This window comes from Notamacropus eugenii, chromosome 4 (assembly GCF_028372415.1).
Source record: "Notamacropus eugenii isolate mMacEug1 chromosome 4, mMacEug1.pri_v2, whole genome shotgun sequence".
Lineage (NCBI taxonomy): Eukaryota > Metazoa > Chordata > Mammalia > Diprotodontia > Macropodidae > Notamacropus > Notamacropus eugenii.
The window spans coordinates 57934416-57958117 of record NC_092875.1 but is presented as its reverse complement, the minus strand read 5'-3'; the positions used below and the strand labels follow the sequence as shown (position 1 = coordinate 57958117).

The 23702-nt window shown below is 39.8% G+C and overlaps 1 protein-coding gene across 8 annotated transcripts in view; it reads right to left on the bottom strand.

Moving 5' to 3' along the window:
- The window catches only part of LOC140499586 (cytochrome P450 4F2-like), a 38246-nt gene that overhangs the window by 3224 nt on the left and 11320 nt on the right, over positions 1–23702 (bottom strand). For all 8 annotated transcript variants that reach the window (XM_072601205.1, XM_072601204.1, XM_072601203.1 and 5 more), the window contains 5 exons: positions 11187–11331; positions 6044–6097; positions 5412–5539; positions 4657–4778; positions 1093–1363 (listed from right to left, as the gene is read on the bottom strand). In XM_072601205.1, coding sequence (XP_072457306.1) covers positions 1093–1363; positions 4657–4778; positions 5412–5539; positions 6044–6097; positions 11187–11331 — 720 coding nt within the window. The remainder of the gene's footprint in view (positions 1–1092; positions 1364–4656; positions 4779–5411; positions 5540–6043; positions 6098–11186; positions 11332–23702) is intronic.

Here is a 23702-nt window from a genome sequence, read left to right as displayed (position 1 = left end):
CATACAGCTTCTCTATTCTTCCCCTTTTCCTCTCTCTGTTCCTCCCTCTCTCTTCTTTCTCCTCTCCTTCCTTCCCTCTTCCTTTTCCTTTCATTTTTCCTCTCTTTCTCATCTATATTTGTTTCTTTCCCTATTCTTCTATTAAATCCATATCTGTCAATCATATTTTTTTGTATCTACATACCTACTGATTTCACCAGAAACTCTTCTGATGTACAGAGAACCAAAAGAGAGATACCTTTGGATAAATCTAGATTGCATAAAAGTATTCTGTCACACCTAGAATCACATAGTTACTTTTGGATATATTTAGAATCCTCGTCATTTCTCTTACATACCTAGTTGTTGTTGTTGAATTCTGTCAATCATGACCAACACTTCATAATCACATTTGGGACTTTCTCGACAAAGATACTGGAGTGGTTTGCTATTTCCTTCTCCAGATCATTTTACAGATGAGAAACTGAGGCAAATGGTTAAGTGACTTGCCCAAGTTCACACAAATCTGAGGCCAGATTTGAACTCAGGGAAATGAGTCTTCCTGATTCCAGGTCTGGCACTCTATCCGCTGTGCCAGCTAGCTGCATCTTTGTATTCCTAGATACACCTAGAACCAGTCACCAAAATAGTTCTAGCATCATGTAGAATTGGGAAAATTCTTTTTATGCACTTAAAATAAAAGATTTCTTCATTGTTACTAAAACTAATCACAGAGATGCATTTAAATATTTATAAAACTTCATAGACTCTACTAATATACCAAAAACCAGTGAGGAGTTAGCTAATCCACTCTAGCATCCAAGGAGATAATACATCTTCTCCCTAACTACTCAGTGTTCTATACGAATTCACAAAAATTTAGGTTCCCCGGGGATAACGTACTTTGAAAGAGATGGCACAGTTAGGTGGGGTTCTCTTATTTGTCAAAGTGGCATCCCTTCCATATTGCATTCTAACTCTGCTATCTAAGCCCATGACTCTCCCCTCTACCTAAGTCCATCATATCCCTTACATATTCTCTATCTTCTTTGGGACCCCCACAATGTTATCATCTCTCTCCTCCCATTCCCCCTCTCCAAACTTGATACCCACTTTGGCCAATAGGAGAACATCTATGAAGTCGATGGTCTTGCTTTTGCCTTTGTCCCTGAGGAAGACCTCAGTCCCCTGCTGGGCGAGGAGTTGACGTCTGTCCTGGATGACAGCATTTGAGAAATCATGCACTAGACGACAGGCACGGGAAAAATGCTGTCCTTGGCTTGTGAGATAGTAGACAGCATCCCAGTGTAGAAGTGGCTGATTATAACGCTTTACCACAAGGGAAGATAATTCCAGGATAGCTGAAATGTAGGCGCTGGGCTTCCTGACAAAAGCATGGGTTCCAGGGTGAGAGGTGAGGTTCAATAGGGAGATAACCCTGACCTCTCAGACTCCATATAGCCCAGAACAATCTATAATTTGCTTCACAACCTCACCACCAACCCCAACCCACCCATCTGATTGGTACAGAATGGAAAAAGACTTCCCCAAGGTCTGGTTGATCTGGGCGCCTAGAGAGAAATGAGGGAAATCTGTCTTCATGGATCAGGAGTGGATTGACTGACAACTTGGGTTAACACAACAGGATGAAAGTGCCACTGAACAGTCTTGAGCATCTGGACTGCACTGGACTACATCCAACACATAAAAACTGGAAGAAGCAGCAGTTGGGAACTGAATGCTAGCAAAATACTTTTGCTTGTGTGGAACCTGATAGTGCTGGAGAGAACAGGAGACAAGTGGGAGTTCAGCCAGGTGAACCATCACAAACCTGGAGAATGATTATTCTTTTGTGTATCCCTCTGTGGGTGTGTTCCTCCAAAAGGGGCAACAGCGTACGTGACCATACTGACAAGCTGCCTGACTTCTCAGCCATGTCCTCAAAAGGTTTCTATATTCTGTATCCCAAATCAGCTTCTGGGTACATTCCTCTTTCCTAGGGTATCTCTACATCAAATGTTAAAGGACCTTTCCATCTGGAATTCATAGAATCAGAAGACTGAGTTTCAAATCCTATCACTGACATTTCCTGACTATGTGACCTTGGGAAAGTCACTTAATCTCCCTCCTTCAGCTTCCTAATATGTAAAAAGAGCTTGCAATTTCATGTACAATCATCTTTTACTCCCTATTCTACTATGTTATGGAAATATTTGTTTTATTTCTTAAGTTTTGTGGGAAAGAAAGAGTAGGATGAACTATATGACCTCTGAGGTTCCTTGCTGTTTTTCCTCTATGAACGGCATCTTACATTCCTCCCTGAAAAATCTACACAATCAATGCAAGACAAAAGGCAAATAAACAAAGGAACAAGTATTGACATGAATTATACACTATTTTCCACAGAAGGCTTATTAATGCAAAAATAATCACCTTTCGGAGTAGGGCAAATGACCCTAGATACTGCTTTAGCCAGCAAAATCTTTGCTAAGTGGAGAGGTAGGGAAGCCAGGGGCAACACCCATTTTGAATATGTGTACTAGAAGTTGATTAGCAGTGCTACCATTTCATGGGGGGGTAAATGGTACAGGAAAAACTGAGTATACAGGAAAATTTTAAGGAAATCCATTTAAACCAAATGATCTTGAGAGAACTTAAAGAGGAAACTGAAATGTGACAACAGATTAAAAAACTAGAAAAAGCTTCTCAAGATTTATACAGCATCATTTTCTTTATCATTGACAGAACTACTACATTTAGACACAACATTTAAACCTCACAATCCTTGACATGTTAAATGAAGGAGTAGAGATGATGTTGAAGAAAAAAAGTAAAGGAAAGGCAACTGATCTTGTTGCACAAAAGAAGAAACACAATTTTTAGGCATTAAATAATTTTAGTCTTTTGTCTGTCACATCTAACTCTTCATGACCCCATTTGAAGTTTTCTTGGCAGAGAGAGTGAAGTGGTTTGCCTTTTCTTTCTCCAATTCATTTTACAGATGAGGAACTGGAGATAAACAGGGTTAAATAACTTGCTCATGTCACACAACTAGTAAGTTTGTGAAGTCATATTTGAACTTAGGTCTTCCTGACTCCAGGCCTGGCACTCAATCCACTGTGTCACCTAGCTGCCCCATTAAAGGACTGATGACTATTAAGATATTTAATTAAGTAGAGAAAAATGAAGCCTTAAGGATTCTCCTCCAACAAGCCAAATCCTGTGCATTTGTTGAGGCCATATAACTACTCTACAAAAACAAAGAAAATCTTGATGATCCTCTCATTACTAATAGAAAATGAGGCATAAGATAGGGAATCACATGCTCACCAAAAGTGTTTGCAATTGACTTGGAGGACATCTAGTAAAGTTAAAAATGGAATGGGGATTTCCTATAGAAAAGGAGGTCCTTCAGATGCCATGGTTTTGGGATGACATTGCTTTAGGAAGAAAAAGGAAGAAATTTACAAAAAATTTTGTTTTGTATTTGAAAGGAATAGCAGGTTATGCACAGTAGATTTGCAGTTGCATGTACAATTATCTTTTTATTATACTATGTTAGGGGAATGTGTGTTTTATTCCATATATTAAAAATAAAATTTTCAAAGGTAACCTGAACAGTTGGTATTGAAATGACCACAACGACTTACAATGACTAATTTGAGGAGGTGTACATGGCAAGCTGCCTTCCACTGAGGGAAGGTAGATAATGACAGGAAATGGAAGAGACAAGTTTGTCAATGATATTATTAGGAATAACAGAATCAACCAAAGGGTCTCTCTTGGCTCCATTTATAAAAATGACCACTGCTGACTCCAGCCAGAGCAATTAAATGCAACGTCTCCCCAGTCAGGTAACAGTCTAAATCTAGATAGGTAAACTCCCTTATTTGTAATTGCCAAGAGACATGACTGACACTCTAGGGTACAAACTCTCTTAGGATGGAACCAGTGATGCCAAAAGATTTCCCTACAGGCCTATTATATTTTGCAGTCTCTCCCGGGCTTTCCTTCTTCTGTTGCCTTTGGAGAAATGAACTTATCCTCATTTAAGATATAGATATAGAAATATAGCTATAAATATGGACAAGAATACAGATACAGAAGCAGATGATACACATATAGACACACACGCACATATGTGTATGTATGTGTGTATATATTATTTTCTTTCCTTAATGTGTGGTTGAACCTACCCAGGTTTTCCCATGACTCAGACCCAGACCTTACTCCAAGGCTACTGGCAGCTCCCCAAGTTCTCAGAGGGGCATCATAGATACTGGATCATAGATATAAAGTTAGAACTAGAAGGTACCTCAGAGGTCATCTAGTCCAACCTTCACATTATTTAGGTGAGAAAGGTGAGTCCCAGAGAAGTTAAACAGCTTGCCATACCAATAGTAGAAAAAAGGACTGAGGTTAGAGACTATGTCATTTGCCTCCTGATCCACTTCCCATGGTCCTAACTTACCTCTCGTTCCCAGTCAGTCATGTATGTGGCCCCCAGTTTCCATATTAGCTTTAAGTTGCTCTTCCTTCCCAGTCCTTCCAGATTCTGTCCTCAACACTGTACATCCCCTTTGCTATGGAGACCACCCTTCTCCTACTCCCTGGGGCTCTCATTTCTTCATCTGTAGGTCCTGAGTCCCCAGAAGCAAGAGCTAGGCTGATACTTACTCCTGGCAGTTGCTGTTGTGGCTGAAGATGCATTTCTGCAGGCTATCCAGGGTCATAAGGCTGATGTGTTCAAACATGTCGAGGTAATTGCTGCCCTCAGCACACAGGCGTTTCCATTTTGCCTGAGAAAGAGAGAGAAACAGAGACAGAGACAGAGACAGAGACAGAGACAGAGACAGAGACAGAGACAGAGGGAGAGGGAGAGGGAGAGGGAGAGGGAGAGGGAGAGAGAGAAAGTAGATTGTTCTGGCCTTCTTCCATGACCTGACTCCCTGATTGCTGCTGCTTCAGGCAGCCAGAAAGAGCAAGGGAGAGATCTCTGTTTGCCATAGGAAGAACAACAGGGTTATGAGCCACATTGAGAATTTACTATTTGGGTGGAAAAATCCTTTGTGTTGGCAGTCAGGAAATGACAGCTAGTCCCAGCTCTGCTACTGAAACACTGTAACCGTGGAAAAGTGACCACACCTCTGCATCAGATCTTCCTTCCCATACCTTCCAAGCTATTGGGGGGAGACATGGTTATATGGATTTGAAGCTGACCTGCAAGGTCTTGGAAGAAGGTCCTGGATGATGGTGGCCTTGGCTCTGTCCCACAGACCTAAACTCATTACACTCTAACTAAAAAATATTGACAATTCTAAGGCCCCCATTATGCCTCCTGAGCCCCAGACAGGTCTGGAAGGAAATTCTCTTTGTGCAGGTTCAGTCCTGGACATGTTTGCTCCCAACATGGTGAGCTCCTCCAGGCTTACATGCATGATATCTGCACTCTGGTTGAAGATCTTCACATAAGGTTTGAGGATGTCAAAATGAAAAGCTGGGGTCAGCATGCGCCTGTGCTGGCTCCATTTGTCTCCTTCACTCAGCAGCAGCCCATCCCCTGGAAGAAAGACAGTTGTTGGGATTAATCTCCAAGTCTCAGGCCTCAGTACAGTCTCCCAGCCCCTAGGAGCAGATGCTCAGCCCTCATCTCAGTCCTCCATTCCCTGTCCCAAATCTTAGCTCCTACCCAATTACAAATCCCCAAACACTAGGTCCTTAGCCCAATTCCCTCATTCCCAATTCCCCAGCCCTCAATCAATAGATCCTCTGCTCCCAATCCTAGGCCTCCATTTCTAGGGAGTTCTGAGTCCCTAAGCTTCCCAAATACCAGTCTTCAAACCCCATCCTCTCCCCTCCCCCCAAGCAAGGACTTCATCCTATTCTTCCATTGCTTCAAACACTCTAGAGACTAACTCCTAGACTCCCAAATACTGGCTTCATCTCCAGCCTCAACCTCTCAAGTCATAAATATCCATTCTTTAGTCCTCCTGACCAACACACCCTACCCTCTACCTCCTGACCAATGCCTTCTCCCCAGGTTCTATGCCTGCACTTCACTCACCCAGCCAGGGTTCCAGGAAGCTATAGAAGAATTTGTCCTTGGGTGCAACAACAGCTGTAAGAAAGAGATAGGTCCTTCAGAGCTCTGACATGACTATGATTGGGGATAAGGAGAAGAGCAAAGAACATAAAACAACCCGTAGGAGGTCAAAGGAGGAGAAGTCAAACAAGGGCTGGAGTCCCATGCTCTAAGTCAGTGAGGGAAGTGACTAGGGCTTCACTTCATATATCATCTCCCCTAATTCCCATCTAAACCCAGTGTGGACAAGACAAGAAGAGAAGGAGAGCAGAGAATGTAGTGGGTAAGGAAGTAAGGCTAGGCAGAGGTCAGGAGAAAGAGAGTAGAGATGATATTATGACCAGACATACCTAGCTATGTTGAGTAGATACAACTTAAGGAAAGGCTGGACTTGATGCAAAGCCCTCTAGATATGGTCTAGAATTGATCCAACATTGCCAACATAACCCCAACATGGTATCAGACACCACCCATCCCAAGACATGAACTATACACATTCTTGATATGAGCCAAAACAAATTATGGATTGATGTTTTGAGAGGAAGATCTAACCCTCCCAAAAATATGGCTCAGAAACTCACTAAGTCAAGGCCTAGACATATCCTAGACATGACTCAGTCATTTCCCTGTACTTGCCCCTATAGATAGCCCCAGACATATACTTTGGACACTGACTTAAGCAAGGACTTAGACACAACGCACATATGGACTTGAACATGACTTGAGTACTTTCCCCTCCCCACTTTTGAACTTCTGATTTCATTGGTATTGGAAACTTCCATTGTGAAAGCTCTAGATATCATTCTATATTTTCTACTCATCTGAAACTTATGGTCTTAGACTTTTCTGAGGCACTGAGAGGTTAAGTAATTTGTCTATGATTATGTAGCTAGTATATGTTAGAGACAATGTATGAGCCCAGGTCTTTCTAACTTCAATCACAGCCCTCTATTCAATGTGCCAGAATGCCCTCATGCCTGAGATATTGCTCTAGGGATATGTCACACATGGGACAAATCTCCCTCCCATACCCAATTCCAGTTGCACGGCTTTAGAGATGACATCTGTGGATATGTGGTTCAGAATTCTAAATAGCCTAATCAGGGCATCAGTGCCTCATCCCTCCCCCACTGACCTATGGAACATAAGACATGACCTAAACATGTCAGTAAGATAAAGGACAGATGCCCCATATAAGCACAATCCAGAAAGCTCCTGGTTTTGACTCTGGATGCAATTCTCGAAACGCATTCTAGATACAAGTTTAAATATAGCCCTTGTCACAGTTCAGACATGGCTTTGGACATAACAAACATGAGGTCCCAGGGATAGCCTAGAAATGACCCCCAAACATGGGACTAATATAGCTCACGTATGAGCCCAAAGCTTGTCCTCCCAAAATGGTACCACAAAGCCCAGATACAGTCCTAAACAGTCTGAGATATGTGCTCAAATGTAGCATCAACACAGTTCAGACACGGCTCAGAACATCCTGAAACACAGCCCCAAACATGCCACCAATACATCTCAGATATAGCTCAGACACACCCTGGATGTGGCCCAAGGAAACACCAAACATGTCACCAACACAGCTTAGACATGGCTTAGGACAGTCTGAAACGTCCCCAAATATAACAACAATACAGCTCAGATATGACCCTATGCAACCAGAACCCTGGACTCAGAGAAGTCACAGATGAAGACCAGATAGACCCCAGGGCCTAGGATACAGTCCAGTCATAGCATCTGGCTAAAGGAGTGAGATCCAAGGGAGCCCAGATAAATAGGAGACAAAGTTGGCTTACGTAAGATTTTCTATTCCCCTGCTATTTTTGAAGCTTAACTTGAAAGAGTCCTGCTCATTCCTTCCTTCTCTCCCCGTCCCAGGGCAGCATAGAGACCTCAGCAGTCAAGCCTCTCAGTGGGAAGGGGACAAGGGGGAGCAGGGAGGAGGGAAGTCTACCTGAGGCCAGGAGGACTAGTTTGATGTAACTGGGATGGAAGACGTGTAGCACAGGGCACCAGACCCTGATCCAATAGCAGCACATGTCTCTGAAGCTGCAGACCAGAGACTGTGTACAGAATACCCTCTTTGGAATTAAGTATGGTACTGTGCCCTGAACACAGTACTCAAATGTGTTCCAACCAAGGTAGAGTCCTTGTTCAGCAGAGTCCAACCAGGCAGAACCATTATTTCCCTAGTCTTGGACCTCATGCTTCTGTCAATGTGCTTCAAATTGCATTAACTTTTTTTAGTTACGATATCACATGACTTTTTTTTGAGAATAGCATTTAATATAACCATGCTTCTCTATCTTATACTTGTAAAAATAACTATTTGTTCCCAAATATAATTTGATCCCCAAAAAAGTTTATTCTATTAAATCCAGCACAACATTTCTGTTTGCCAAGATGTTTTTGAATTCCGGTGGTCATCTGCCTTGTAAGCCAGCTCTCTGCCTCTATTCACACATTCAGACTCCTTCATCCACACTAGACTTCTAACTGTCCCCACATCTAGCCCTTCTTTCTCCTACCAACATGCATTCTTGCACATTTTCCCATATATTATATAAACACATTCCTACCTGACTTCTTCCTTCTTTACTTTATTTTCTAAAAAATTCTTTATTTATTTTTAATTTTCAACGTTTGCTTTTATAAAATTTTGAGTTTTAAATTTTCCCCCTCTCTCTTCCCTCTGCCCTCCCCAAGACAGTGGGAATTCTCATATAGGCTATATTTGTACAATCATATTGAACATATTTCCACATTAGTCCTGTTGTAAAGAAGAATTAGAACCAAAGGGCAAAACCACAAGAAAGAAAACACAAACAAATAAAGAAAATCATATGCTTCAATCTGCATTCAAACTCCATAGTTCTTTCTCTGGATGTGGATAGCATCTTCCATCATGAGTCTTTTGGAATTGTCTTAGATTCTTACATTGCTGAGAAAAGCTAATTCTAAGAAAGTTGTTCAACACATAATGTTGCACATAACATGGTACAATGTTCTCCTGGTTCTGATCACTTCACTCACCATCAGTTCATGTAAGTCTTTTCAGGTTTTTCTGAATTCTGCCTGCTCATCATTTCTTATAGAACAAAGGTATTCCATGATGTTCATATACCACAACTTGTTCAGCCATTCCCTAATTGATGAGCATCCCCTCAATTTTCATTTCTTGGCCACCACATGAAAAGCTGCTATAAATTTATTTCTACAAGTGGTTCCTTTTTCCATATTTATGATCTCTTTGAGATACAGACCTAGAAGTGATAATGCTGGGTAAAAGGGTCTGCACAGTTGTATACCCCTTTGGACATAGTTACAAATTGCTCTCCAGAATGGTTGTATCAGTTCAAAATTCCACCAATAATACATTAGTGTTCCATATTTTCTCCAACATTTATCATTTTCCTGTTTTGTCATGTTAACAAATCTAGTACGTGTGATGGTGGAACCTCACAGTTCAGTTCAATTTGCATTTACCTAATCAATAGTGATTTAGAGCATTTTTTCATATGATTAGTAGCTTAACTTTCTTCATCTGAAAACTGCCTGTGCATATCCTTTGACCATGTATCAGTTGAAGAATGACTTGTATTCTTAAAAATTTGACTCCGTTCTCTTTGGGACCTTTGTCAGGGGTCTCTGCTTTCATATAAATAGAAATAATAAGGTGCTTCCTTTCAAGGAGAATAAAAGCCTTGTAGCTGTAAATAACGTTTCCCAGCTTTCTGCTTCATTTCTAATGCTGGTTGCATTGGCTTTGTTTGTACAAAAACTCTTTAATGTAATCAGAATTATCCGTTTTGCATTTTACAGTGTTGTCTCTCATTTGGTCATATTTTTTTCTCTTCTCCATAGATAATGGCAGATAAACTAATCCTTGCTATCCTATTTTGCTTATAGAATCATTCTTTATGTTTAAATCATGTACCTATTTTAGCATTATCTTGGTATATGGTATGAGATCTTGGTCTATGCTTAGTTTCTGCCATACTGTTGTCCACTTTTCCCAGCAATTTTTGCTATATTGTGAGTTCTTATCATGGAAGCTGGGGTCTTTGGGTTTATCAAACAGTAGATTACAATACTCATTGACTCCTGTGCCTTATGTATCTAAACTATTCCACTAATCCATCACTCTATTTCTTAGATAATGCCAAGTCATTTTGATGATTGCTGTTTTATAATACAGTTTTAGATCTGTCATGGCTAGGCCATCTTCTTTTGCATTTCTTTTCATTAGTTCTCTTGATATTCTGGACATTTTGTTCTTCCAGATCAATTTTGTTATTATTTTTTCTAGCTCCATAAAATAATGTTTTGGTAGTTTGATTAGTATAGCACTGAATAAGTAAATTAATTTAGGTAGAATTGTTGTTTTTATGATATCAGCTCATCCTACACATAAACAATTGATATTTTTCCAATTATTTTTATCTGACTTCGTAAGAAAAGTGTTTTGTAATTTTGTTCATATAGTTCTTGCGTTTGTCTTGGCAGGTAGACTTCCAAATATTTTTTTATGTCTACAGTTATTTTAAATGGAATTTGTCTTTTTATCTCTTGCTTCTGGGCTTTATTAGTAATGCACAGAAATGTCAATGATTTATGTGGGTTTACTGAAACTTTGCTAAAGTTGTTAATTATTTCAAGTATTTTTTAGTTGATTCTCTAGGATTCTCTAAGCACGCTATCATATCATCTGCAAAGATGTATCATGTTTACATATCTAAATGTGGCATCACCCTTCTCTCTCATTTCTCCTACCTCTCACCAGACAAGGCTTTTATTGTCTTTGGAAGGAAGTACCTTATTATTTCTGCTTATATGAAAGCACAGGCCTGAACCTCATACATACATAACACTTTTTATTAGATTGAACTGAATCAAATATAATGTAGACAAGTCAGGTACTACCTCTGTTTTTCTGATGAGTAAAATGAAACCCAGAGAATTAATGAGATTTGCCTAATATTATACATAGATCAGAGTAGGAGCTGAGATTCACTGTCTATGGTCTTTCCCCTGAATCCTAGCTCTGCCCTTGAGGCCACTCCCAAACCAAGGTACCCCTTTCCAAATTAAGCCCATAGAAAACCAAGGAACCTACCTGAGGCCTTAAGTAAGGGAGAGATGAGGTCGGGATGGTAGAGTCTGACCACAGGAATGAATGGCCCCATCCAGCAGATGTGGACACCACCGAAGAGACGGCTCAGCTGTTGAAGAAAGAGAGTGCCCTCTTCAGTACTTGAGACCTGAAGACAACAAGGAAAGGTTAGAAACCTAGACACAAGGAAGCTAGATCACCTTCACAGAGCTCTTTCAGCCAGCTACCTCCTGGACACTCTAGTTCAGAGAAGGAGCCTGCTGAAATGGAGATCTCCTTTGTTATTTTTCTGATGTATTCCCACTTCCCTTCTCTCAACATTTGTTTCCAACTTCTATCACTTTTCCTTTCCCCTTCTCTCTCCTCCCTTCCCCTTCTTTTCCTCTCTCTCTTGTTCTTTATGGGCAACAAGGTGGCACAGTGGATGGAGTGCTGGACCTGGAGTCAGGAAGACTGCTCTTCCTGCATTCAAATCTGACCTCAGACACTTTTGAGTTGTGTAGCCCTGGACAAGTCACTTCTCCTTGTTTACCTCAGTTTCTTCATCTGTAAAATAAACTAAATAAGGAAATAGCAAATTACTTTAGTATCTTTGCCAAGAAACCCCAAATCAGGTCACAAAGAGTTGGAGATGACTGAGCAATAACTTATTGGTCTAGAGATCAGTGTGGACATATATACAATCAAAATACTGGTTTGAGCTCCAATCTACTGGGAAAGCACATCCCCCTACCTGTTGTGCTGTGTTTCAATGGACCCTAATCACATGAATGGGATATAATGGAGTCTATGGCACAATCTATAGCACACATAGACAATTCTGTCTTTTTCATTTTGAAGTCCTTCCATTTTTTAAAGGAATACATCATTCTCCCCAACAATCTGGATAACAGAAAAGTGTTCCTCAAGTCCCTTTATCTTACTTTGTAAGAAGACTTGCCTATACCTTGAGTATAGATAACAACTACTCTAGGAATGTCCATTCAAATTCACTTAGCTCTCCATACTTTATGAAAACAAGAACCCCGCTTTGTCACTCTGCTAATATTTCTTTTGAATTCAAAGTCTAGTGGGCCTTCCTGGGCATGGGTGTAGGTAATAAAGAGGAAAACTGAGGTCTTCTCTCTCCAGCAAGAGGGGCCCAACAGAGCCTAATGCTCACACACTCCTCCACACTCCCTCACTGATGCCCAGAATCCTCTACTGGACTCCATTCCCCCAAACACAAAAATCCCCTTATTTTTTGCAAAATAATGGCCTTTGCCACCAAAGTAGACACTGTTGTGCCAATCCTCCATTAAAATCTTCCATTTCCCCCCCTTCGCTACACAAACACAGAGAGAGAGAGAGAGAGAGAGAGAGAGAGAGAGAGAGAGACCTTTGCTATTGGATAAGGCCAGGCAGCTGCCTTCTAAGACCTGCTCCAAAGATAGGGAATCTGTCTGGAACCATTCCAAAATCAATCTTCAGAAGAACAGGGTTCACTTTCTTCTGACTGTCCTCTATTCTTGCCTAGCAGGGAATGTGGAAGCAGGGACCATTGAGAAATGAGGAGATAGGGTGGCAGTAGAAAAGAAAGAATAGGAAAAGGAGGGAAAGGAGATGGATAAGGGCAAGAAAAGGAAGAAAATGTGACTGAGAAGCCTTAGGGGAAAGGATAGAATCAGGAAAGCTATAATGTACAGAATGGGAAGCAGAGATTGTTATGAGGTGATACTAGAGGAGAGATTTGAGATATTATCAGAGACAACAAGAAAGAGACAGAGAAACATATTGACATAGGCACATTAGGTAATTAATATGTATTTCATTCAGAAGTTGAGACATAGGAAGAAGAAACTAAAGATTGGGAATGAAACTTAAAATCAGGAAGCCCAGATGATTTGCAGGGGTGAATGAAGGAAGAAGGACAGAGTATTGTATGGCCAAGAGTTGACCACTGGGCCTGTCTTGGAAAGCTGCAGGCTCGTTGTGTCCTTGACACAATGGACCATGACCCTTGGCATATTCGTACTTGAGCCTGAAATATAGGGCTTGATGTAATTAGGGTGGCAAAATGTAAGCAATGGGTGGAAGGACTCAAGCCATGTTGCAAAGCCAACCACCATCTGGACAATTTGACTCATTTCCTTCCTTTGTGATCTGAAAAAGTATAACAGGGCAAGTCACCAGCTCCAAACAACCCCTAAGAAACTGTGATGCTCCTCTCATAAGGTATGAACAAGGAGACCTAAGTGGATGGGGTAAAATCAGCAGCTTTACTGGGCCGACTCTCCCTCTGCACACCATCAGGGGAAGCAGCATGACAGCATAAAAAGATCCTTGGATTGGGTATTAGAAGATTTGAGTTCTAATTCTGCTGTATAATGCTGAATATGTCCCTATACCTCTCTGGACTTCAATGAAATGACTATTTTATTAATTTATTTTAGTTATAAACATTCATTTACACAAGATTTTGAGTACCAAATTTTCTCCCCATCTCTCCCCTTGCCCCCACCCCAATCTGGCATGCATTCTGATTACCTCTTCCCCTAGTCAGTCTTCCCTTTTATCTCCTCACACATACTTATCCTCTTCCACTTACTTTCCTGTAGAGCAAGAAAGATTTCTATACCCTATTGCCTGTATATCTTATTTCCAAGTTGAATGCAAAAATAATTTTTAACATTTGTTTTTAAAACTATGAGTTACAAATTTTCTATCTTCTTCCCTTGCTACCCACACTCATTGAGAAGGTAAGCAATTCAAGGTTTGTTATACATGTGTAGTTATGGAAAACATTTCCATAATTGTTGTGTTATGAAGTACAAACTATATCTCCCTCTATCCTATCCTGACCTCCCATTAATTCTATTTTCAACTTTGACCCTGTCCCTTTTCAAAAGTGTTTGCTTCTGATTACCCCCTTCCCCAATCTGCCCTCCCTTCTATCATCCCCTCACATTTATCCCCTTCCCTCTTATTTTCCTGTAGGGTAAGATATGCAATTGAGTGTGTATATTATTCCCTCCTTAAGCCACTCATTCCCTCTCACCTCTCCCCCTCTTCCCCTCCATTGTAAAACCTTTTTCTCACCTTTTTTATGTGAGGGAATTTACCCTATTCTATCTCTCCCTTTCTCCTCCCACTATATTCCTCCCTCATCCCTTAATTTTATTTTTTAGATATCATCCCTTCATATTCAATTCACCCTGTACCATCTATCTATCTATTCATCTACCTATCTAAATTTCCTCCAACTGCCCTAATACTAATCAAGGTCTCATGAGTTACAAATATCATCTTTCCATGTAGGAATGTAAACAGTTCAACTTTAAGAAGTCCCTTATGATTTCTCTTTCCTGTTTACTTTTTCATATTTCTCTTGATTCTTGTATCTGAAAGTCAAATTTTCTATTCAGCTCTGGTCTTTTCACCAACAATCCCTGAAAGTTCTCTATTTCATTGAAGTTCCTTTTTTCCCCTGGAATATGATACTCAGTTTTGCTGGATAGGTGATTCTTGGTCTTAATCCTAGCTCCTCTGACCTCTAGAATATCATATTCCAAGCCCTTCTATTGCTTAATGTAGAAGCTATTTGTTTTTGAGTCACCCTGATTGTTATTTCCACAATACTTGAATTGTTTTTTTCTGGCTCCTTGCAATATTTTCTCCTTGATCTGGGAACTCTGAAATTTGGCTACAATATTCTTTGGAATTTTCAAGAGGTGATCAATGGATTTGTATTTTACCTTCTAGTTATAGAATACCATGGCAGTTATCCTCAATAATTTCTTGAAAGATGATGTCTAGGCTCTTTTTTTGATCATGGTTTTCAGGTATTCCAATAATTTTAAAATTGTCTCTCCTGAATCTGTTTTCTAGCTCAGAGGTTTTTCCAATAAGATGTTTTACATGGTCTTCTAATTTTTCATTCTTTAGCTCCATTTTATAACTTCTTGATTTCTCATAAAGTCATTAGCTTTCATTCATTCCATTCCAATTTTTAAGGAATTGTTTTCTTCAGTGAACTTTTGGACCTCCTCTTCCATTTGGCCAATCCTACTTTTTAAGGCATTGTTCTCCTCATTGTTTTTTTTTTGGACATGTTTTGCTATTTGGGTGTCTATTTTTTAAAGTGTTATTTTCTTCAGCATTTTTGCATCTTTTTAGCAAGCAGTTGACTTGTTTTTCATGATTTTCTTGCGTCACTCTCATTTCTCTTCCCAATTTTTGCTCTAATTCTCTTACTTGATTTTCAAAATCCTTTTTGAACTTTCCCATAGATTGATACCAATTCATATTTTTTCTTGGAGGCTTTGGATATAGGAACCTTGACTTTGTTGTCTTCTGGTTATATGTTTTGATCTTCTTTGTTATCAAACTAAGATTTTATATTCTGACTTTTTTCCTCTGTTTGTTCATCTTTCTTGACTTTCTAACTCTTTGTCAAGGTAGGACTCTGTTTCCAGTGGGGGTCAGGGTGGGAGTGAAGGTGGGTGTACTGTCCCAGGGGTTTTGTATCAGCTGCTTGATCATCCACTGTCTGTAGGACCAGAGTTCCAAAAGCTTCTACTGCTGCTGCTGCTGCTGGTACTGCCTCCTCCTCTGCCCCAGGACTGTGGCTGGACTCCATCAGGACCATTCCATTCCCCCACTCAGGTCCAACAGAGTTTTCCCACTGACCTTTTATGCTGTCTTTGGCAATTGTGCATTGAGAAGTCTAGAAACTTCTACAGCTGCCAGCGATTCAGTTCCCTGAGGCCTGTTCCAGCCCTCCATGTTGGTCCAGCCCATGATGGGACTGCACTCTCCTCTACTCCCAGTCCAATGTAACAGACACTTCCTGTCAACCTTCCAGGCTGTCCTGGGCGAGAGATTTTCCTCACTCTGTCATTTTGTGGATTCTGCAGCTCTAGAATTTGTTTAGAGTCATTTTTATAGATATTTCCAGGGGTTTGGGGGAGGAGCTCAAGCAGGTCCCTGCCTTTAGTCTACCATCTTGGTTCCACTCCCCTGAAATTACTTCTAAAGTCCCTTCTGTGTGTAAAGTTGCATGCTTCTATTGGATCTCCTTGAGTCCTGAAAATGCAGGAGAAATGTTTCCATCTCTAAGTTTCTTATGTTCCCAGCTAGAGACTACATTTTATCTTCCAAATGTAGTTTTGCAAGAAGAAATACAGGTGAGCAGAGAGAGATGAGAGAAGGTATGATGCATTGTCATGGACGCTAGATTGGGAGTTCAATGGTCTCAGTTTAAATCCTGTTTCTGCTATGTAAGTGACCCTAGACCCACTACTCTTTTTTCTTAAGTTTCTCATTTATCTGCAGATGCTGTGTGGTTAGGTGGATGTGGAATTGACTGAATTACTGAACTGATCCTGGAGTAAGATCCTTAGTAGAGGAACCTCACAGTTCTATTCTTGACTCATTCCTATTCAATATCTTTATTAATTACTTGAACAAACACTTAGATGGCATGTTTTTAAAAATTCTTAGATGACACAAAGCTAGGAAGGATCATTAATACAGTGGATAAGAGAATAGAATGAACTGAATTGAACAAATTGTTATTTAATGGGAATGAAAACGCAAGCTGAACTTTGGGTTCAAAAACATAAATTTCATAATTAGAAAGTAGGGAAGCATAGCTGGACAGCGAGTGATCTGAAAAGCAGCTGGTGACTTTAGCATTCTGAAGAGCCATGGAGCCATGGCAGTTCTGTTTAGCCTCTATGGGGAGTACTGGGCTCAACTCTAGGCTGACTTGTTTTTCATGATTCTTTTGTATCACTCTCATTTCTCTTCTCAATTTTTGTTCTACTTCTCTTACTTGATTTTCAAAATCCTTTTTGAGCTCTTCCATGACTTGAGACCAATTCATATTTTTCTTGGAGGCTTTGGATGATAGAGCTTTGACTTTGTTGTCTTCTGGATGTATGTTTTCATCTTCTTTGTCACCAAGCTAAGATTCTATAGACTGACTTTTTTTCCTCTGTTTGCTCATCTTTCTTGACTTTCTAACTCTTTGTCAAAGTAGGACTCTGCTTCCAGTGGGGGGTTGGAGGGTTTTTAGGATGTTGATATTAATAATAAGTAATAACAATAGCTAATATTTAAATAGTGCCCAATACATTCCAGGGACCATATTAACTGCTTTATAATTGTTATCTTATTTGATTCTGGGAGGTAATTCTTAATATTATCCCCATTTTGTAAATGAAGAAACTAAGACAAACAGATTAAGTGACTTTCTCAGGGTCATACAGCAAATAAGTTTTTGAAACTATATTTGAACTTGAGTCTTCTTGAATCCAGACTTAGCACTCTACACAATGAGCTACCTAGCTATCTCAAGATAGTGACAGTGACAGATGAGATAGCAAACACAGCAGAGTAGCCAGGACAGGAAAGAGACAGAAAGTCATGCCTTACAAAGATCAATTGATGTTTGGTTTGAAAAGAGAAGACCTGGGGAGATGTGATAACTCTTTTGGGAGGACTGTAATGTAAAAGAATGATTAGACTAATTCTGCTTGGTTATAGAGGATGAACAGTAGTGTTGGGTGCAAGATATAGAGAGCAGATTTCAACTTAGTACATAGAAAAATGTAGAACTATCTAAAATGGAATGGGCTGGTTCAAAATTGTAATAAGATCCCCAATCACTGGAAGTCTTCAAGCAAAGACTTCTGACAGGGATTTTGTAAAGGAATCAAGTTCACAGAGAGGTGGGCCTGTTTAACCATTAATTTTATTTCTAGCTCTAAAATCCTATGAACTCTGACCATAAGACATAAGAGATCTATTTGACTTTGCCCATATCTGATTGTGCGACTTGTGTATTCCCCTATTTTAAAGGCAATAAAACCTGGGAACTTCCCCAATTTAAGAGAGAAGGGGAAGGACTTGCTGGGAGGCTGAAGCTGGTATTCACCTTTTAAAGATTTAAGTAAAGAGAAATCAGGTGATAGGATTGATGATGCTAGTTAAATGGGACAAGTGTTCTATCCCCAGTGCCTGGGGAAATGAAGTGATAGACCAGAATCATGTGGCTATTCTATGGGCTGGTAACAGAAGAAGAATCTCTTTCATGGGATGAGGAAAGTGGCTGTTTCTGAGAAGGTGTAGCTTTGATAGATTTGCCACAGAATTTTACAAAGGATAGAACATGGGGTGGGGCAGCATTTCTATTAAGCTGCAAATTGAGGCAGCAAGTACTTACTGGAGCAGATGAGGCATCTGGCCCCATGCCACCTGGTGTAACCTGGGATAGTTGAGACATTGAATTCCTCAAAGGGACTTAGCTTCATATCCAAGGGAGGAGACTCTTTGGCCCTACTCAAGACTCCCCTTTATACCCACATTAAGCTTCTTCTCTTAGGTTGAGCCAAGTTAAACAGTGATGTAGAAAAGAAATTTCTAATACTTCCAGTTCCAAGGCAACTCTTGAAATAGTGGAATAATGCCTCCTATCACATGTGTGGCTTTCAGACATGGCTTGAAGTTGACTGGGATAAATCTTGAACAACTGACTTTTTAAAAAACAAATTCATTGTTGCTTAAAAAACATTGTGGTTATTTCCCAATTACATCCTCTTTCCCCCAGCCCAACAGTACCTTCCCTTATTGGTATTGTTTTGTTTTTTCCCTCCGAAATATGATGAAGACACTTTGGTAGAGCCTTATCACACAGATTTAGCAGTACTGGAAAACTGACCACTAGCCATCAGAGAGGTGTCAAATATAATCTCAACGCACAAGAAATTCAAGTTGGAGGAGAAAGAAGAATATAATATATGTTCAGTGTTCTTTACTAGTTTCTCAAACTAAGCAGTAAAACCTTTTGCAAAGCCAGGAAGCCTATTACCAACACTATGATATTTCCCTTCCCTTTTCTCTGTATTGGGATGGTTCACCAGCAGAAAATGAAGAAACTTGTCTTCATCACTCCCTGGCTTCCAGTTCCCAGTCAGACCTTTAGTCCCCCTGTAGACATGCTTGTAGAGTTGCCCAGTCCTTTCATTAGCTGTTCCCACAGGGAAGAAAGCTACACAAGAATCTTTTCCTCTCAGATGCAGATGGAAGCTCCCTGCCCTTCTCCATTCCCAGTTTCCTCATAGGCTGACCTTGAGAAGACTCTGGCATGGCTATCCTGCTCCTTTATCCTGGACAGCAAATTTATTAGCCCCATAAAATCATAGAACATAGAGTGCTTGATCTGGAAGGGCCCCTCAAATACGCTGAAATTGGGAAGAAGGCGCTTAAGACTTTCAGGATATTAAATGGTAGAATATAACATGGGGGAGGAGGATCCTTGGAGGATGGAATATCTAAATTGGAAGGGACTTTTGAATAGAGAAATATAGAGTCAGAAGTATCCTTAGAATATTATTAAAGAGGAGAACCATCTCAAAATACATATTGTCAGACTGGAGGGAACCTTAGAAATAATAATAAAATGCAAGGGCTGGGAAGGGTAGTTAAGGACCTTAGCCCATAGAATGTCAGATCTGGCAGAGCACATAAATTATTAATGTCATATTCTCCAGAGTTGTTGTTTCCACAATTGATGATAGCAGAAATCTCCCTTGTAGGGGGAACAGTTCCCTTTTAAAGGAGGGGTGTCAAACTCTTGGACTTTTGGGAGTCAAGATGGTGGTGTAAGCAGTAAATCTCCATCACTCTCCCATATTCACCTCCAAACAACCATTAAATAGTGTCCTAAAAAATCCTGAAAGAGCTGAACCAGCATAAAGCCAGGTTGAAACTATTTTATAGCCCAAGAAACGTGGGAAATCACCAAGAAAGTTCTTTCTCCCTAGGGCGAAAAGGGAATGCAGTCCAGGACAGGAACATTTCCAGTAAGCCAGGTAGCAAGAACAACTATAGCATAACAGCATTATCCCCCAATCTGCCCTCCCTCTTATCACACCTCTCCTTTCTCTCTTTCCGTTCCCCTCTATTTTCTTATACAGCAAGAGAGATTTCTATACCCCAGTGCCTCTATGTCTTATTTCCCAGTTGCACATAAAAACAATTTTTAACATTTGTTTTTAAAACTTTGAGTTAAAACTTCTCCTCCTTCCTCCCTCCCCATCCATCCTCACTGATAAGGTGTGTAATTCAATGTAGGTTATACACGTGTAGTCATGCAAAACCCTTTCATAACAGTCATGATGTGAAAGACTAGGTATAGTTCCCTCCATCCTATCCTGTCCTCATTTATTCTATTCTCTCTTTTGATCCTGTCCCTCCTCAAAAGTATGTATTTCTAATTACCCCCTCCCCCATTTGCCCATCCTTCTACCATCCCACCCACTTATCCTTTTCCCCCTTTCTTTCCTGTAGTGTAAGATAGATTTTCATACCCAATTGAGTCTGCATGTAATTCTGTCCTTAAAACAAATCCAATGAGAGTAAGGTTCACTCTTTCTCTCTCACCTTCCATCTCTTCCTCTCCATTGAAAAACCTTTTTCTTGCCTCTTTTATATGAGACATAATTTACCTCATTCTATTTCTCCCTTTGTCATTCTCCCAATATATTCCTTTCTCATCCTTTAATTTTATTTTTTTGATATCATCCCTACATATTCAACTCACTCTGTGCCTTCTGTCTATATGTATATAATCCCTCCAACTACCCTAAACCTGAGAAAAGTCTGAAGAGTTACAAATATTATCTTTCCATGTAGGAATGTAAAAGTTCAGATTTAGTAAGTCCCTTATGATTTTTCTTTCCTGTTAACTTTTCATGCTTCTCTTGATTCTTGGGTTTGAAAGTCAAATTTTGTATTCAGCTCTGGTCTTTCCATCAAGAGTGCTTAAAAGTCCTATATTTCATTGAATTATCACTTTCCCCCTAAAATATTATACTCAGTTTTTCTGGATAGGTGATTCTTCAATTTAATCCTTGCTCCTTCGACCTTTGGAATATCATATTCCAAGCTCTTTGATCCCTTAAAGTAGAAGCTGATAGATTTTGTGTTACACAGATTGTGTTTCCACAGTACTTGAATTACTTCTTTCTGGCTGCTTGCAATATTTTCTCTTTGACCTGGGAGATCTGGAATTTGACTACAATATTCCTAGGAGTTTTCCTTTTGCTACCTCTTTCAGGATGATTCAGGAGGTGATAGGTGGATTTTTATAGCATCTATTTTATCCTCTGATTCTAGAACATCAGGGCACTTTTCCTTGATAATTTCTTGAAAGATGACATATTAGGCTCTTTTTTATCATGGTTTTCAAGTAGTCCAATAATTTTTAAATTTTCTCTTGAAGATCTATTTTCCAGGTCAGTTATTTTTTTCTAATGAGATATTTCACATTGTCTGGTATTTGTTCATTCCTTTGGCTTAGTTTTGTAATTTCTTGATTTTTCATAAAGTCATTAACTTCCATCTGCTCCATTCTAATCTTTAAGGAATTATTTTCTTCAGTGAGCTTTTGGACCTCCTTTTCCATCTGGCCAATTCTGCTTTTTAAGGCATTCTTCTCCTCATTGGCTTTTGGATCTCTTTCACCATTTGGGTGAGCCTATTTTTTAAAGTGTTATTTTCTTCAGCATTTTTGGGTCCCCTTTAGCAAGCAGATGACTTGTTTTTTATGATTTTTCTTCCATTTCTGTCATCTCTCTTCCCAATTTTTGCTCTACTTCTCTTACTTGATTTTCAAGCTCTGTTTTGAGCTCCTCCATGTCCTGAGGCCAATTCATACTTTTTCTTGGAGGCTTTGGATGTTGGAGTTTTGACTTTGTTGTCTTTTTCTTTTTGTATATTTTGGTCTTGCTTGTTACCAAAATAAGATTCTATAGTCTGGTTCTTTTTCCAGTTTTTGCTCATTTCCTCAGACATTTATTTGACTTTTGAGCTCTTCATCCAGGTAGTTCTCTGCTTCCAGTGAGAAGAGCATGCTCAAGCCCTCCACAATCTGTGGGCCTTGAGCTCCAGAAACAGCCGCTGCTTCTGCCCCTGTTGCAGCTACTGAAGGCTCCACCACTACCTCTGCTTCCCTGGGGCTGGGGCCTCACCACTTTACTCTCTCACACAGTTCTGACAGGTTTTTTCCTACTGACCTTTCAATTTGTCCTTGGCAATCTAGTTGGGGTTATAAAGTCTGGAAACTGTTACATGTGCCAGAGATTCAGTCCTCCAAGGCCTGTTCAGGTCCTGTCTGTGAAGGCACAGCCATGCTAGACTGTGTTCTGCTCCCAATGTGGCACCATAGATGCTTCCCATTGACTTTCCAGGCTGTCTTGGGCTGGAGATTTGCTTCACTCCATCATTCTGTGGGTGTTGCAGCTCCAGAATTTGTTGAGAGTCACTTTTATAGCTATTTGGCTGGACTTGAGGGGAGAGCTCTAGCAAGTCTCTACTTCAACTAGTATCCCAATTCTTAAAGAAGAAGTAAAGAGAGTTATAGGTTCATGACCAAACATGAGATCAAGAGCATTATGAAATGTGAAATAGATAATTTTGATTATATTAAATTAAAAAGCTTTTGCACAAACAAAACCAATGCAACCAAGCTTAGAAGGAAAGCAGAAAGCTGAGAAACAATCTTTCCAGCAAGTTTCTCTGATAAAGGTCTCATTTGTCAAATATAGAGAGAACTGAATTCATAAGAATACAAGCCATTCTCCAGCTGAAAAATGGCAAAAGCATATGAACAGGCAGTTTTCAGATGAAAAAACCAAAGCTATCTATAGGCATATGAAGAAGTACTCTAAACCATTTTTGAATAGAGAAACTGAAATTAAAACAATTCTGAGGTCACACCTATCAGATTGGCTAATATGACAGAAAAGAAAAATGATGCATATTGGTGAGGATGTGGGAAAATTAGGACACTAATTTGGTGGAATTATGAACTGATCCAACCATTCTGGAGAGCAATTTGGAACTATGCACAAAGGACAATCAAACTGTATACTCTTTGATACAACAATACCACTACTAGATCTGTATTCCAAGGAGACCGTGAAGAAGGCAATAGGCGTACACATACAAAAATATTTATAGTTGCCCTTTTAGTGGTGGCAAAATATTGGCAAAATTGATGCCAATCAATTGAGGATTGGCTGAATAAGCTGTGCCACAAAAAAGTAATGAAATATTTTTGTTCAATAAGAAATGAAAGGGCAGATTTCAGAAAACCTGGAAAGACTTTTATGAACTGATGCAAAGTGAAATCAGCACATGAAGGAAAACACTGTATACCGTATCAGCAGCATTGTGTGATGATCAACTAAGAATGACTCAGCTCTTCTCAACAATAAAATGATGTAAGAAAATACAAAGAACTTAGGAGGGAAAATGTTATTTGCATCCAGTTAAAGAATTGAAGGACTCTGAATGTGGACTGAAGCATATTTTTTTCATTTACTTCATTCCTTTCCCTGATTTATTTTTTGGTCTGCTTTTTTCACAAATGTGACTAATATGGAAATGTGTTTTTCATGAGAGCATATTTATAACCTATATCATACTGTCAAACACGTTAGTAAAGAGGGTGAGGAGGGAAGGAGAAAATTT